The following is a 16,111-nucleotide window of genomic DNA, read 5'->3' as shown; positions in this document are numbered from 1 at the left end:
GAATAAAAGAAATCAGCCGTTTTCCCCTCACGTTGACATGTTAATATTTATTACAATAAATATGACATTTACTGCATGCAGTCCATTTTAATGACCTTTCGGCCAGGCAACCTTCGTCTTTACTCGTTGGAGTAAAATTCAATTTATGCTTTTCAGAAAGCAAATAACCATAAACAATAAACCTTACTTCACAATCCATACAAATGGATTTCCTCACGCTACAGTTCGAGTTTATCATTTATCTCAATTTAACAAAAAAAAAAAAAAACAAAACAAACAACTCTCTCTCTGTCTCCCATAATCTTTTTTGGTTCCTCTGTACCAGCCAGATCTAGCGTACACATGCGTTCATCGTCATCAATCCACCTCACTGTCGCTGTTGTGATTTTGAGCAAAAGGATTTGAGTCTGTATTGCTGAGCAGCTCCACAAGTAAGGAGATGAGCTTTCCATCTTGAGAAGAGTGGGTGATTGCGTTGTTGGGATTGCTGAGGTTTCGATACAGCATGGTCTGAATCGAAGTGCGTAGCTCCCAAAGCAGCTCCCAAATCTCAACCGTCAACTCACAGCGCACCAGAGAGCGACCAGGAAATGACACTTCCACTCTGTCTCTGCTCACTAGGACATAGGAGAAAAATACATACACACATACACACACACACACACACACACACACACATACATAATAATGATTAGTTACGGGTAGCCTTGACCAGATCGAAAACCAACTAAACCAATCAGATTTGTCGGTGGGATTAAGAATGGTGACGTCAACTTTCTTGCAAGAGTCAAAGAATGGCAAAAGACAAAAACAAAAAAAACTGATGAGATTTAAGCTGCTATACAGGTTGCTGAATTTACAGAAACAATTTTTAAAAATCAGAATATTACTTTATTGGAAGTGAAAAATGTTAACTGCTCCTAGCAACTGCAGCTTCTAGCGGACTGAAACTGACGTTGACAGGGTGGGTAAGTCAGTCACTACTGATCGGTTAAAGCAATAACAACAACTCCTCCATTTCAAAAAACGGCTAAAATGAACACAATGTCAGACTGAATAAACTGAAGTGAAGTTAAATTGCTATTTAGTGCGATGACCAAGCTAAGGGCAGGGTGAGCGTGCCCTACAATCCTGCAGACTCTCCTTAGCACCTAGAAACACCAGTGCATTTGTTATTTGAATCTTCTTCATGGACAGCGGTACATGTCCTACCTGTCTCCGTGATATCACAGTCTGTTAGCAGCAGCAGGGCGAGTGGATGGACCACAGAAGAGTCTCTGATGAAAACGTTCCCGCTGGACTTGACTGCGGAGAAGAAGGTCAACCAGCGACTGGGGAACTCTTCCTCTCCTCTACAACACAAAAGGAAGACGTAACGTTTACATACGCATTATGTAAGTCAACACCTGCTGTAGTCAGACTTGAGTGTACTCAAACCTGTTCACTGATGAGCGGTGAAGCAGCACTGGTCCACTGAGTGTGCGGAAAAGCACACCATTGGGGCGAAAGCGCCCTCCTTTGGTCACGACACCTTTCTTCACCTAACACAAAGCACAATAAACGAAAGATTTTTCCATCCTTGTCAAGCTGGAATCCAAACTCAGCATGTGGTATTAGCAAAAAACAGAGGAACAGGTTCACAAGAAGTTGCCATGTACCTGAATGAGGTTGGGATAGAGTCCAGCCAGCAGCACAGCTTTAAGCAGCTCATCCTGGTTGCTGTGTTCATTGTAGAGAGAAGTGTGACGCTGGCACTCACTGGCACGAGAAACCATCTCAGCTTCATGCAGGTTCTCACTGAACTGAGAGATGAGCCCTACAACAGGATGACACAATAAAATGAATCATTTTGTGAAGAAAGTTAACAATTTAAAAAAAAGTTAGAGGGGGGGCTTTTAAGACCCAGTGACATGGGACACAGAAAATTAAAAAAAAAAAAAAAGCTCATTTCAGCCTGATGAATTCTGCCTGTTTGCGAGAAGGTGAGATTTCCTCATTAAGATAATCCATGGCCCTTAAATTGCCGTACAAGGACACCTGTCCTGCTCCGTTTGTGAACAAGTTTCATTCAGACATATGTCACCAGAGAGTAAAAAGAAGAATTTCACAAGGCAGAGCCTCAAGTCCTGCTGTTGTAAATACAATTTAGCAGTGTACATATACTGACATTAGAGGACCTGAAACAAAAAAAAAAATATAAGTACAGCTGCTGATGAGATGTCATAAGAGCAGCGCTCCACTGTGACAGAAGTAAAGAGGGAATGTCTTAACTTGAGGTAAATAATGTCTTTCTAAAGCACAACACTCAGCACTTAAAAAATAAGAGAGGTGGTCATGTGGCAGTCAGAGATATTAGATGGGAAAATATCACAGCCAACAGCAGTTGATGTTACATGGCGGGTGTTATAACAGAATGACCCTCCACAGCGACCTGCATAAAAGACCCTGAAGCAGCTTTAGGTTAAGTCTGTTCTTAGTTATATATTTTATTTTAGTTAATTTCAGTATCGTATTTAAAAACTCCAAATTCATTCAGATTAAGGCATTATGACTTCAGGTCAAACAAATGTTTTCTCCTCGTGGAGAAAGGCAGACGACCTGTTCACGACAGGTCAGGGCCACTTGTAAATATCATTAGTATCACAGAGAAAATTGGTGAATGCCACAAATTCTCTTAAATCACTTGTATAAGCCACTTGAGACCTAGTCTGTTTTTGTGGGACAAAGTCTATGAGACTGATGCTTTAAACTAACCATTGATGAATCGAAGGCTGGCCCTGGACAGATTGTGTTTGTCCAGATACTCATCTCTGTCCTCTCTGTTGCCCTCCTGCTGAACTCTCCTCCAGCCTAACACAGCTCTACTGAACACCAAATAGTCACTGTAGCTGGAGCCGCTCAGAGCCTCTTTCGCCTGGACACACAGAGCACAGATGTTTGAATGAAAATCAGTATGTTATATTGAAGAAGTCAAATCTGTTTTATTTTAAAACTGCATAGATGAATAAACACGTGGGTGTGAGAACATGTCACCTTGTTGACTAGTGCTCTGTTCTGCAGGCTGTTGTGAAAGGGCTCTCTCGTCAGACAGGCAGCAATAGACAACATGGGCAGAACACATCTGAACATGGCACTCAGGACCAGCATTTTGCCCAGCCGAGGGTCACATGACATACACGCAACACGCTCTCCTAAAGGTGTCAGGGTTTCTGTCTTGTCCAGAACTCCTACCAAAATAAAGGCATTGACATCAATTTAATCCGGCATATAAATGCATGAACTTGCAAAATTAGACACATAAATTAGTTAAAATATCAACATACAAAACACAAGTTGTTGTGAATTACTCACCTATGTCTTGTAGATTTCGGACAGCGCATCTGACAGCTTCTGGCTCTGGACTGTCCAACACTTGGGATAAGAAATCTTCAGCCTCCATGCACAAAAAAAAAAAAAAGGCATAGGTCATTATTCAATGTCAGAAAAATACAATATAAAACAGTTAAAAAAAGTGCAGAAAAGCCATGGTTCTCTGTCAGTACCTTGGAGTTAGGACTGTGGATTTTAGCCTGCATTACTAAACTCTCCAGCGGGGTGCGCAGGATCTCAGGGATTGGGAATGGAGTCATTGATTCCAAATGTTTTCGTGGGAACAGGTGGTAGGACTGTCCTGGCTGACATCGCCCTGCTCTCCCTTTTCTTTGAGTGACATTAGAGTGGGATATCCAAACTGTGTCCAGACAGGACACCTGGAAAACCAAACGAAAAAGGTTGGATTCTTACCGACTTCTTGTTGTTTTACATAATTCTAGCAGAAAATACAACAATCCACAAATCTACACTTTTGCAGATATGAAAAGGTTAAACAAAAAACTGGAGTTAAATGCAGATTCTATTACACCAACCTTCGTCCGTGGGTCATAATTCTGTTCTTTGTGAGTTCCTGCATCCACCACATGGACAATGTCATCTATGGTGATAGAGGTCTCAGCAATATTGGTGGTGAGCACAATCTTCCTCTGGCCCGTTTGGGGGCGCTGAAACACAGCCTGCTGGTCGGCCACTGATAAACTAGAGTGCACTAAAAGAAAGAAAAAAAAAAAAGAAAAAAAAAAAAAGAAAAAAGGAAGGAAACTATAAATGCATCTGTTTATAGTGAGAAATCCTATTTTTATACTTGGGAGACATAAGACAAGTCTTTATCTGTGCTCTTACATGGCAGGATCATCTGTGAGCCTGAGGAAAAGTGGGGCTTCCCTTCGAGTTTCTCCTGAACTGCCTTGATGTCTTGCCATCCGGGGAGGAAACACAACACTGCACCTGAATCATGAGGGGAAAGAAGTTTTGAGAAATACAACTGAGGCCATCACCTTAAACAGTGCCATAAATGCATTATTAAAAAAGCAAAAGTAAGTAAAAAAGATAGTATATCAGTTACCTGGCTCTCCTTTTCTGTCAATGTGCTCAATTACATCAGCTACTAAATCTAGATCGGGTGTAATCTCATCTCTTCCTCCCTTAAACAAGATAAAAGAAATTTTACACACAAAATACACTAAAGTGGGATAAATCTGGAAGTAACACATCAAAACCTGACTCACCTGCTTGTCTCTCTTCTCTCTCTCTTGGACTGGCAGTGGGCGTCCCATCTCTGTTAGCACATCCTCCAAGTATCTGTCCCTCACTGGGTGCATGAACCCTGGCACCTTCACAATTGGGCAGCCTCCAAAGTACTGGACCAGCCTCTTGTTGTCCCCAGTAGCGCTCATAAGCACAACTCGTAAATCGGGGTTCTCTCTTAAGCAGGAGCGCAGCAAGGCCAGCAGCAGGTCTGTGTTTATGTCTCTCTCATGGACCTCATCCACCACCACATGACTGATACCCCTCAGGGACGGATTCGACTGCAGCTTCCTCAGCAGGACGCCCACTGTGAGGAAGAGCAAGGCTCCTCCGCTGTGCTCTGGGGGTCGGCTCTCGAGTCTCACCTATGCACAGAGAAGAATTACTTACTTATTGTACAAAAACTCCAAAACAGTCATAGATTTGCCCACTAACACAAATAACTGTAACAGCTTTACAATGGAAAGTGTCAGCTGTACTCTTGAAATCCTTTTTAAAAAATAAATTAAATAAGTTAATAAAAAAGGTGCTACCATCCAGAAGCAAAAGTCTATTAAATTCACATGAAATCAAATCATTTCCTAAATGAAAAGGTACGATGAAAATTTGTGACTGCTCACTCTTTATAACAGTACTGATGCCGAAAAGAAAAATTTAACTATTTGTCAATATTACATCTGCCAATTAGTTAATAATCTTAGTAAATAATAAAAAATAATAATACTTTAAATAATTCACAGTTTAAGAAAACCAAGCAACTCAAAACACTAATTTTGTTTGGAAATTCTTTTCTGATATTTCTACCTCTGTTATCTGTACTTTAATGCCACTAGAAAGAGATGTGCCCCCCCCCAGGGCTATAGCTGAGTACTGCAATTAAAAAATGTGAACTAAAATTATGGCTGCAACATACAATTATTTTCATAATTGATTAATCTGACAGTTGTTTTTTCATCCTTTAGTTCATTAAATGTGTGAAAATAGTCACAAATGTCAACCACACTTTTCTAAAGCCGAACATGATGTCTTTAAATTTCATGTTTTGTCTGAAAAACACTGCAAATCCTAAAAGACATTCAGTTTATTATCACATAAGAAGGAGAAGAGCAGCAAATCATCACAAATGAGATGCTGGAACCAGGTAATGTTTACCATTTTTTGCTTTAAAAATAACTTAAACTATGGTAAGAAATTCTTCAGCTCTAATTGACATAATACATTAAATAATAAATGCAGTTTACTGCAAATGTGTATCCACCTGATATCCCACAGAGTGTTTCAGAGCTGGCCCCATCTCATGAGCAACACGATGGGCCACTGATACAGCGCTGATTCGACGAGGCTGGGTCACCAGGATGTTGCACTCGGCTCCCTCCCCGCCTCTCACACACTCCTCCAGCAGGAAGCGGGGGATCCGTGTCGTTTTGCCACATCCTGTTTCACCAGCGATCACAACCACCTTGGAGGACTGCACAGCCGAGACCACATGCTGACGGTGGCCATCAACCGGGAGCTCCACACTCAGTCCACGGTTCACCTGCTCCCATTCCTCCTGTAGGTGGATGTTGAGCTGCTGAGCCTCCTGTTTAGACAAAGGTTTGTATGGTCTGCCAGTGATGGCGTCTGTCACCAAGTCCTCCTCTTCCTCTTCATCCTCCTGGTTTACTGTCTGCTGTCCTCTCGCCTCTTCCTCCTCCCATAGTTTCTGCACTTCTGTTGCCACTGGGTACTGTTATAAAGATGAGGCTTTAGCTTTGGCAGAAAATTAAAATATCACCACATGGCCTATGACAATGGTTCCCAAACTGGGGGTTGGGACCCTCAAAGAGGTCCCACGATAAATCTGAGAGGTCACAAAACAACTGACGGGTTAAGAAATAAAAATATTTCTGTTACACAAAATGATGTATATTTTTTCGGACTTTTCCCTCTTCTTTTTTCCTGTGAAATACTTTCCCCTTCTTGGGATCAAGTACAAAAAGTATTAGATCGAAGAGACCGTAACCTGGGATGTGGGGTCACAAGTCAAAAAGCTTGAGAATCACTGGCCTAAAGCATGTGGACAGCAGAACATTACAACCAAACATGATGATTCCAAAACCCAGGGCATTACTATGCTGCTATAATGTCCTCCACTCTTCCCTGATTTGTTGCCACAAAGATAAACACACTTTTGTTTAATATATTATTGTATGCTGTGACATTAAGATTTCTCTAAGGAGGTACACACAAAAAAATGAAAACAACCCCAGACCAAAAGTACACAAAAGTATGTGTCCACAAATTTTGGCCATGTAGTGCACACACACATATATACACATGATTACAAGAAAAAAAAAAAAACACAAACAAACAAACAAACAAACAAACAAACAAACCTTCAACTTTCATCCATCTCACTCACTTGTGCGAGATACTCTCTCATGTGAATCTCCAGGTATTTTGGGACTTCCAGTGGGAGGGGGCGTCTCTCCCTCTCCCCAGCCTCCCTCACCTTCTCATGGTGATACTTGGCATGAGTCAGCGGATTGTTGTTTTTATCCAGCAGCTGTAGCTCCTAAACCAGGTGACATGACAGATCTTAGTACAGCTTGAACATGTGAGAGCATGGTATTTCGCCTAAGTCATTCCCACCTTCAGAGTCATGCAGGCAAGAGCTGCAGCTTTCTTCTCTGCTGTCACTCTATTGCTTGCTGTAGCTGTGAACGTCATCTCCTCAGGCCAGTGCAGGGTTAGTTCACACTTCTTTTGCTTCCCTCCTGTTGTTCTGAACTTCATTAGCTCCTTTAATGACAGATGACAGACAGCTGAATTTAGAATATCTGATGATCTAAGAGCGATTAGCTGTCATTGTGGCAAGGATGACAGCCACTGACCTTGATTCTGTCGGATGATGTGGCCACCTGGATGACTCTGCCCAGGAGAGATTTAGGTTGAGGAAAAAGGGAGAGAGCTTCAGCGACATTGGCGGTATCTTCTACGGGAGGGAGGTATTGTTTTTGTGCATCTGCTTTAGCTTTAGACACATGGACATTATCTTTCCAAGAGTCGTCCTCGTTATCATAAAAGGGTGAATGTATCCCTCCTCTCCCCCTGCCAGCTCTCCTCCTGGGGAGCTGATTGTTTGGACCAATCACACCCATTTCCTGTGCACAAAGAGAGAAGGGAAGGGGAGAGACGGAGGAAATCATTACAGAAAAAGTAAAGTAAAAAAGAAATGTGTCCGCTTTTTACAGCCCTAAGTCTTACTTTGAGCTTGAGACAAGCAGCAGCTGCAGCAAATCGTTCTGCATCACTCCTCTTGGAACCATAACCCTCCTCTTCAATCTTGCAGGGCCACAGCAGTGTGACAATGGCTTTCTAGAGAAACAAAGTTTCAACAAAATTTTTTTAAAATCACCTATTAGAGACACAAGCTCTCAAGTATACAGTGGGTCCAGAAACCCCATATCAACATGACTTTTGTTCTGACCTTGATACCCGCATGTTCAGTGTAGCTGTACTGGATGAACTGGGACAGGTCGCTGACTCCCAGTGACCGAGAGATGGTGTTATTCAAGAGGCTTTTGGGATCTGGAAACTCCTTCAGGAGGTCTGGGCTAAGGTTATCTAAATAGAAAAAAAAAAAAAAAAAAGCTCAGACACACATACAGTTCTTGGAGAATTGGTGTCAGAATAATTTTCCGATGGCAGGCCAGCTGCTAAGACCAAATGGTCAGCCACATAACTATTCAGAATTTCATGCAGCTTAAGCTGCTCCAGTAACTCCTAAAGATTTCTTCCTTGGTTTTGATACCATTTCCTCTGGAGTCGTTACGTTGCTGAAAGACATTAATTTTCATTTTCCTGATCCTTGTGAAAACTGATGTGGGCAAAAAAACAAACAAACAAACAAACAAAAAAAAAACATGGATTTTTTACAGTACACCTTCAGTCGTCTCGTACTGGTCTGGTGTTGTGGAAAAGGAAGAAAGCCTGGACTTTGCGAGAGAAATCACTTTCAGACCACTCCATTAATTCTACCCAGGTAAATCAGTTCATCCTAAGAACATTGACTCCTGCTGCTCCTTCTGTGAAACCAGCACTGAAACACAGGTTCATTTGTTTTGATCTTGAATCCATACTAAGAAATTCTGCTCCGATGTTGTAAACTTAATTCAAAACGCATCTCTTCAGTGATTTTCTTTTAAAAATGGTTGCTTTTGTATCTTTAATTACCAAAAGGAAAATGGCCGCATTGCTTTTATTTATGTTATTTTTTAAATTGACAGATTTTACCTACATAAATGTGTATTCAGTAAGTCTAGGCCGTTCCTAGTTTTTTTTTTAAGTTGTGGTGAAGAGGTGTTTTGACACAATTAAGTCTTACTACAATGTTACAGCCATGAAAACTTTGCTTTTATTTATAACTCTTCTGAAAGGCTTGTATTAATTTATTTATTATGTTACTATTGTTTATTTAATGCTCAGGTAAACCATTGTATATAAGAGTGAAAGTTATGTTTTCTGGATGGATGTCCTTGAGGCTTAGCACTGCTGCGAGCTGTCACCTGTTAGCCGATAGCTAACTTACCTAACAACCGTTTTCACTCACCTCGTTTAGTATGAAAATAAGATGCAACGGGTTCCTCAAAGCTTCCGGGTTTAGTCGTGTACCACCGCATTTCCCTGGTCCAGTTGGACGCTGTTTTGCCTCCTGTATAAACACATTTGGCGATTTTGCTCAGCCCTTTCAGTCGCATGAGTGAAACACCGGCTACCGCCATTTTTAAAATGCAATTTCTTCTTCTGCGGCAGTGAGCGGAAGTAGACAGTGGTGTTCACAGCGACACCGTTTGGCGAGGAGAATAAATTATTCCTATAAAACTTTCTTCTCAGGGGTTTAAAATAAAATAAAATAAAAATAAAATAACATGAATTAAACCTATATTTGTCCCTGAAAACACACCAAACACTTGAATCTAAATTAGCCAGACATCTCTTAATCTTTGAAATTCATTTAAAATAAATTTGAAAAATGTAAAAACACCCTGGGTACTCATCATGGAGTGCAAGACCTTCTGCTTAATGTACACAAAAATCTGGAATATTTGTCCAAGTCCTTAACCATCCATTTCAGGTTCTATTTTGTTGCATTAACCAAAAGGCAAAACCCTTTAAAAAAATCTCGATTCCAGAAGACCTTAATTAATAAATTAAGGACATTTTAAGGTGTGCATGCCTTTAATTTACACAATAATTTGAAATATTTGACCGATTCCTTGATGATCATTTCAAGGTTTTTTTAAACAATTAAAAGGGTTCTGAAAAGGCAAAAACTAAACCCCTTAAAAACACCTTGATTTCAAAATCTTTTGTTGAATAAATTAAGTAGATTTTAAAGGGTACATGACTCCCTTTATACATTTTGAACATGTCAAATCCCTCAATTATCAATTTATGGTTTTACTGACTCTTTATCAGTCATTTCATTAAGTTATCAAGGGCAAACCCAAACCTCTTTAAAAAAAAACTGAATTTATAATGCTCCTAAATAACTTTAAGGGGTATAGACATTTTCCCTTAATCTACATATTGATTTGGAATATTTGTCAAATCTCTTGATTATCAGTTTGGGTGTAGATAGTGTGGATAAAACATAAGGTGTAAAAATTTGTTTATTGCATTGTCTTATTAGGTTGTCTCAATCTGCACATGCTGTCCACAGTCTGAATTTCAGCCATTATCTGACTTCTTTGCTTGCACACACCTGGAGAATGGGAGGAAAACTCCCAGGCTGTGTCTAGTGTCTTCTGGACTTCTGCCCATAAATAGCTCTGCATGATAAAACGGCTCTTCTGGATCAATAACAGATGGAACTGGCATTTGTCCTCCTCTTGCTTGTCACAACTGGTTAGTTCATGTTAAACACATTGTATTTTTTGGTGGGAGTTACTAAAATTAATATGAAGCACGCATATATCTCGATTTGAGAGAAAGCCATATACTTTTTGGGGACCTTCTTACTCTTATTCAACTTGTCTTGTTTCTGCGTCTCACTGTGTTGAAGTGTCTGGGTGTGGTGTACCCAGTTACCAGCCAAACACCGGCCGTGTGGTGAATGGGGACGAAGCCCGTCCCTACAGCTGGCCATGGCAGGTGAGTCAATGCAAACGCTTTTCCTTTTCTCAAACATTTTCCCATTTGATTCACATGCTGCTTAAGCCATTCCGTTTTCTTTTTATGTGTAGGTTTCTTTGGAGTCTTTCTTCCCCACCTGTGGAGGAACACTTATTGCACCTGACTGGGTCCTGACTGCTGCACACTGCATCACGTGAGGAAAATTTTACATCTCATGATAAACAGTTGTTTAAAAAACTAAAATAAATGGCATTTGAGGACCCTGAACTAAACTAGGTTGTTTTTCCTTGCGATGGTCACATAATATTTCCTGATTAAAATCTGGGTTATGTAATGGTAATGTCATTGATATTCATTTCTAAAACTCATGGAAGCTATTTTTTCCAATCCAGATTCCACACATACAGGGTAGTTCTTGCTGAGCATGATATGAACAAGGAGGAGGGACCTGAACAGTCCATTATGGTGAAAAAAATGTTCATCCATCCCAAATGGAATGACAACTGTGTGTCTTGTGGGTAGGTTATCATCCTTTCTCAACATATTCAGTCCGGCACTCTAGATCTGTGGTGGATTATTAAGAAACACAATAAATATGTCCTTGAAAAAAGTGCTTACCCTGAGTTTCTGTTGAGGAGTAGCTAAGTAAATAGACGTTTTGTCAAACATAAATTAATGCACCTAAACGTGTAGAGGAAACAGGCGCTCTACAAAGTTAAGAAAACTCTATTAAGCTATTGAGAAAACATAATTACTGACATGGTTAATTATTCGTGTTTCATTCTGTTACACAGGAATGATATTGCCCTGCTTAAGCTGGAGAAGAGTGCTGTTATCAATGATAAGGTTCAGCCGGCTTGCCTGCCGCAGCGTGGCTCTACCCTTGCCCACAACCAGCCCTGTTATGTCACAGGCTGGGGTCGTCTCATCTGTAAGACCTGCTGCCAAGTCTGCTAACACCCGGCTCATGTTGGGTGTAGTGTACCCTTGTGTAAAGCAAAATATTTCACTGCTCTGGGATCTGTAGAGATGCATCAAATATTATTTAGTGGTTCAACTGTTGTTACAATGAGTGTGTCAATTTCTCTTTAGCTGGAGGTCCCCCGGCAACTACACTACAGCAGGCCCTCCTTCCTGTGGTGGATCATAGTATCTGCAGTCAAAATGACTGGTGGGGCAGCTCAGCGAAGACAACAATGGTCTGTGCAGGAGGAGGGGGCAAGTCAGCATGCCATGTAAGGAACAACAATGCAACTCCATGCTTTGTGTGACACAAACGATACCATTTTCTCCAATTCTCCAATATCTGCTATCATCTTCCAGGGTGACTCTGGTGGCCCTCTGAACTGCAAGGGCAGAGACGGTAGATGGTATGTGGAAGGAGTGACTAGTTTTGTGGATGGACGTGGATGTAATACCCCTCGAAAGCCCACAGTCTTTACCCGCCTGGCCGCTTTCATCCCCTGGATCAGTGAGGTGAGGGAAACCACTTAAATGTCCCTTTGCACAATCACTTTACATGAAGACATACAGTAAATATACTGTAGCCTCTTTGTGAAATGTACAAACTTAATCTTGTGTTATTTCCTTGCAGACCATGGCCCAAAACTGAAGACGTTTCCATAACTGATGAAGTGACTGAACAATAAACAGTATTAAGAAATTTCCATGTACTTGTCTTGTATTTCATCAAAAAGGGACTGTATTCATGACTTTAAAAAAAAAAAAAAACATTTTAATGATTTTCAACAATGTATGACATTTTTACAGGGGCAGGACAAAGATGAACCCAAACATACACATATTTTACATAGTAAACATTTAAGTATTTATAATGGAAACACAAAGGCATGTTGTGTAGATTAACTGTATGTTTTTTGCTATTTTTAACAAATTAAGGACTTTATTATGAGCATATTGAAAAGTAAATGAAACTATAAATGGTTTGTGTATCCTTTATAATCAAAAACAATTGACCAAAGTAAAACGGTATATACATTTGCACGACAGAACATGTGAATGTAAATGGCTGTGATGAAAATTTGAACATGAACATGAACATGTCAAAAGCCCCAACTGCAAGTGTGAATTTGGATCAGCAGTTACATCAAAACATATACCCTAGTAAAGTTCATGTCAAAAGATTATTTTCATTCAGCAGCCTTGGTTTCAGACTATACATTATGTGGCGTAAAGCCTTACAAGAGAATCTCATGGGTCAGAGGGCGTCCAGGTGAAGAAGTCAATGCCCTGCAGGTCCTCAGGTAAGTACTCTTGCTCTATGGGGCTGCAGAAGGCCGGGTTGTATTTGTAGCCTTCAGCGTAGCCCAGCTGCTTCATCAGCCTTGTGGGGGCATTGCGGAGGTGCAGGGGCACAGGAGGCAGGGGGCCTTTGTGGTTCCTCAAACAGGCCTTCACATTACCATAGGCCTTGTAGATCTCCACAGACTTGGGTGCTCTTGCCAGATACGTCACACACTGAGCCAGGATCACCTGTGGAGCAGCATGTGAACAGAAGGAGGATGACAGAGATAAGACACTGAGATACAATGATTGTGTAAATGACTAAGGTATGGCAGTTTGATATTTTGAGGGAAGACTGTGTAAAACCATCACCGATTGGGCAGCTCACCCTACCTCACATTCCGGCATCCCGATGAAGTGACAGGCCTGGAAGGTGGAAACAGCCTGAGGGAGAGCAGAGGGATCTGCCATACCTGAAGGGAGACATGAGAAGCAGGGCACCCAGTCAGACCTCATTCAAAAATTAATTTTCCTTGGTCAAAATCTTACATTTCCCATTTCATCTGTAAGCATTCTCTGTTTGCATTTCAGCCAGTGTTCTCTTTCCGGTAATAAATTCAAAGTACAATTTGCCCAACATCAGGGAAAATGACCCACATAATGTTTAGGAACATTTTCATAAGCAATTGATAGAACACTGTTGTTTAAAAGGCACAGTACAGTACAGTACTGTATATGTGAGTATGCACTTTACAGTAACTACTGTTAAAAAATTCAGTTTTACTAACAAACACTTACTTTATATGCGCTATTTTTCACTCTTCAAAACAATGTTACAAAGTACTTTGTCAAAAAGTAAATTAAAGGACAGTAACATAATACAAGTACTTTCAAAAAAAAAAAAAAAAAAAAAACTAAAAAAAGTTTCAATTGTCACCACGACGTACCAGGACCGGCTCGCAGAGATAATAAAACAAAACCCGAATAAAACAACGCAAAGCATAAAAGAGCAGAATATTAAATCAGTTAATTAATTAAATTAAATTAAATTACTGAAAGGTTAAGAAAATCAATCATAAAAGGCCTCTGCATAAAAATAAGTTTTAAAAGAAGAGACAGACTTCTCATGCAAATGGATTTCTGAAGGATCCATTGGCATGTGGGCTGTTGTGCTAAAGGATCTCAGCACAACAGCCATCAATCATCTTTAATTATGAGCCGAGATTTAGGGACAATAGGACCCTGTGCAATCAACACAATCTTTACTCTGGCTACAACTGAACCACAGTGTCAGTGATGTAACCAGGAGCACAGCCATGCAAGGCTGCACACACGAGCAGTAAAATCTAATCTCATCCATACAGGCGACCAGTATGTTAAGACCAGGAGGATCAGAGTGGCAGCAACTGGGCAGCTGCATATTGAATGATTAGAAAAACAGATTATAAAAAGATAAAACAGGTGAGATGATGTCATACGGTAATTTCACATACCAACATCCTCGCTGGCAAAGCGGACCAGTCTGCGAGCCACATAGAGGGGATCCTCACCGCCCTCCAGCATGCGGCCCAGCCAGTAGAGAGAGGCATTCTCATGGGAGCCTCTCATCGATTTATGCAACGCTGAGATACAGTTGTAATGCTCTTCCCCTTTGAGTAACACAGATACATACACTCAAATAAATCAACGTGTGAAGCAAGGAAAAAAAAAAAAAAAACATTCTGCAGGTGGCATTACAGCAACCATTTCCCAAGCCTTCACCATGGTACAAAGTACATTACATACAGATTATCATGAAACCATGCTGCACTAAGACAAAGGAACAGAAAGTAAACGAATAGCAGATCATATAAAACCATAATGAAGGGAAAACCACTGTTTCCATTAAGGTCATTCGTCAAACCGCGGGGCTTTTTCATCACCCTGTGTAACAGGGAACAGTAAATCTCAATCTTTCGGGACAGTTGAGTGTTATGTAACAGGACAGTGTGGAGGACTGCTGAAGTCTTATGAGGGGAGTAATCCATGGATGCTCATCAAAAGGGGTCGGGTAGGGAGGTGTAAATGACTGGAGTGCCTGAAACTGCAAACTATGTAGATGTTAAAACCTCAACCTATTACTAAAAACAATTCCCCCAGTACTGTGGTCAGCATTGATTTTATTATTCATTGGTTAGCTATTTCAGTTAGGAAAATACCAAGTTTTATGTATGTACAGCAAACCAATTTTAAGCAGAGTAATGGTTTTATATTTCATGTTCTAAAGGGCACTGGGGCCATACTAAAATGTGTGTGGTGAAATAAAGTGTCACACACACACACACACACACACACACACACACACACACACACACACACACACACACACACACACACACACACACACACACACACACACACACACACACACACACACACACACACACACACACACACACACGGCACTCCTAAGCAACCATAAGCATGGCTATAAACACCCCCAGGTTTTTCTTTTTCTTTTATCGTTAAATGCATTTCATATGAAATGCCCCATGACAAAATGAAAGTGATAACAGCTACTGGGAGGTAATATGATAGGGCTCTGAAGCTTAAAACCTCAAGTTATTTAGAAGTTACTGAAAATGAAGATATTGATAGAAGTAATACATTAGTAATATTTCAATAATAACAGAAAGGAATTGTATGGATGTTATTACAGTCGATGCTTTGATAAATTTAGGGTGCCCTGAAGTTGCACAAGACACCTTTCAGATCAGTGGGGCTCACAGGGGTTACTCTGGTAAGAAACTACAGTAACTGAAATGACAAGTACATCTGGGCTTACCAGCTTTATCATAGAGTATATGGGATCTCTGAAGACCCTCCTTGACATGCTCCTCCTTCACTAGAATATCTTGAGGAGAACCGTCTTCTGCTAACAGGTTTTGCTGGGTCAAGCTCACCTGAGCCTTAACAGCCAGCTGCAGACCATTGAGTCCTGCTCTAGCGTCACCATCACAGAGGTAGGCTACGGTGTCCAGAGCTTTTTGCTCAATGTAAATCTTTGGCCTAGGAAGAGAGAAAAATATACATCAGTGTCAATATTTTTTAATGCAGTAATTTCCTTTGTAAAGACTCAGTGCCTGAG

At 40.7% G+C, this 16,111-nt stretch overlaps 3 protein-coding genes across 3 annotated transcripts in view; 1 reads left to right on the top strand and 2 right to left on the bottom strand.

The window, feature by feature from the left end:
- Positions 1-13: 13 nt before the first annotated feature.
- Positions 14-9,391, bottom strand: dhx30 (DEAH (Asp-Glu-Ala-His) box helicase 30). The gene is made up of 19 exons (XM_040144652.1): positions 9,215-9,391; positions 8,093-8,229; positions 7,870-7,980; positions 7,497-7,766; positions 7,255-7,404; positions 7,025-7,177; positions 5,879-6,349; positions 4,602-4,985; positions 4,439-4,517; positions 4,216-4,320; positions 3,906-4,081; positions 3,543-3,749; positions 3,352-3,433; positions 3,034-3,227; positions 2,755-2,914; positions 1,659-1,816; positions 1,438-1,541; positions 1,213-1,352; positions 14-617 (listed from the first exon to the last, which is right to left on the bottom strand). Exons 1-19 carry the CDS (start codon positions 9,384-9,386, stop codon positions 358-360), a joined length of 3,513 nt encoding a protein of 1,170 aa, XP_040000586.1. The 5' UTR covers positions 9,387-9,391; the 3' UTR covers positions 14-357.
- Positions 9,392-10,472: 1,081 nt separating this feature from the next.
- Positions 10,473-12,379, top strand: LOC120798574 (chymotrypsin-like elastase family member 3B). Its single transcript, XM_040142948.1, has 8 exons — positions 10,473-10,512; positions 10,670-10,758; positions 10,851-10,933; positions 11,133-11,258; positions 11,535-11,671; positions 11,833-11,975; positions 12,064-12,216; positions 12,335-12,379. Exons 1-8 carry the CDS (start codon positions 10,473-10,475, stop codon positions 12,350-12,352), a joined length of 789 nt encoding a protein of 262 aa, XP_039998882.1. The 3' UTR covers positions 12,353-12,379.
- An 86-nt stretch (positions 12,380-12,465) lies between these two features.
- The window catches only part of wrnip1 (WRN helicase interacting protein 1), an 8,660-nt gene continuing 5,014 nt past the window's right edge, over positions 12,466-16,111 (bottom strand). The window contains exons 4-7 of the mRNA XM_040142947.1: positions 15,809-16,032; positions 14,478-14,633; positions 13,378-13,457; positions 12,466-13,233 (exon numbers count right to left, since the gene is read on the bottom strand). Of these exons, the coding sequence (XP_039998881.1) occupies positions 12,952-13,233; positions 13,378-13,457; positions 14,478-14,633; positions 15,809-16,032 (742 nt within the window). The 3' untranslated portion in view covers positions 12,466-12,951. The remainder of the gene's footprint in view (positions 13,234-13,377; positions 13,458-14,477; positions 14,634-15,808; positions 16,033-16,111) is intronic.

This window comes from Xiphias gladius, chromosome 14 (genome assembly GCF_016859285.1).
Source record: "Xiphias gladius isolate SHS-SW01 ecotype Sanya breed wild chromosome 14, ASM1685928v1, whole genome shotgun sequence".
NCBI classification, from domain to species: Eukaryota; Metazoa; Chordata; class Actinopteri; order Istiophoriformes; family Xiphiidae; genus Xiphias; species Xiphias gladius.
The sequence above is the reverse complement of the archived record's forward strand: the minus strand, read 5'-3'. Positions and strand labels throughout refer to the sequence as shown.

Bases quoted from the DNA above. Each gene is read 5' to 3' on its own strand.
- dhx30 (XM_040144652.1), bottom strand. From the start codon at position 9,386: ATGGCGGTAGCCGGTGTTTCACTCATGCGACTGAAAGGGCTGAGCAAA. The intron at 7,767-7,869 runs GTAAGACTTAGG...CTTTGTGCACAG, and splicing joins CTGCTTGTCTCAAGCTCAAA to GAAATGGGTGTGATTGGTCC. The intron at 1,542-1,658 runs GTACATGGCAAC...GCTTTGTGTTAG, and splicing joins TCTATCCCAACCTCATTCAG to GTGAAGAAAGGTGTCGTGAC.
- LOC120798574 (XM_040142948.1), top strand. From the start codon at position 10,473: ATGGAACTGGCATTTGTCCTCCTCTTGCTTGTCACAACTG. The intron at 10,759-10,850 runs GTGAGTCAATGC...TTTTATGTGTAG, and splicing joins CCTACAGCTGGCCATGGCAG to GTTTCTTTGGAGTCTTTCTT. The intron at 11,672-11,832 runs GTAAGACCTGCT...ATTTCTCTTTAG, and splicing joins AGGCTGGGGTCGTCTCATCT to CTGGAGGTCCCCCGGCAACT.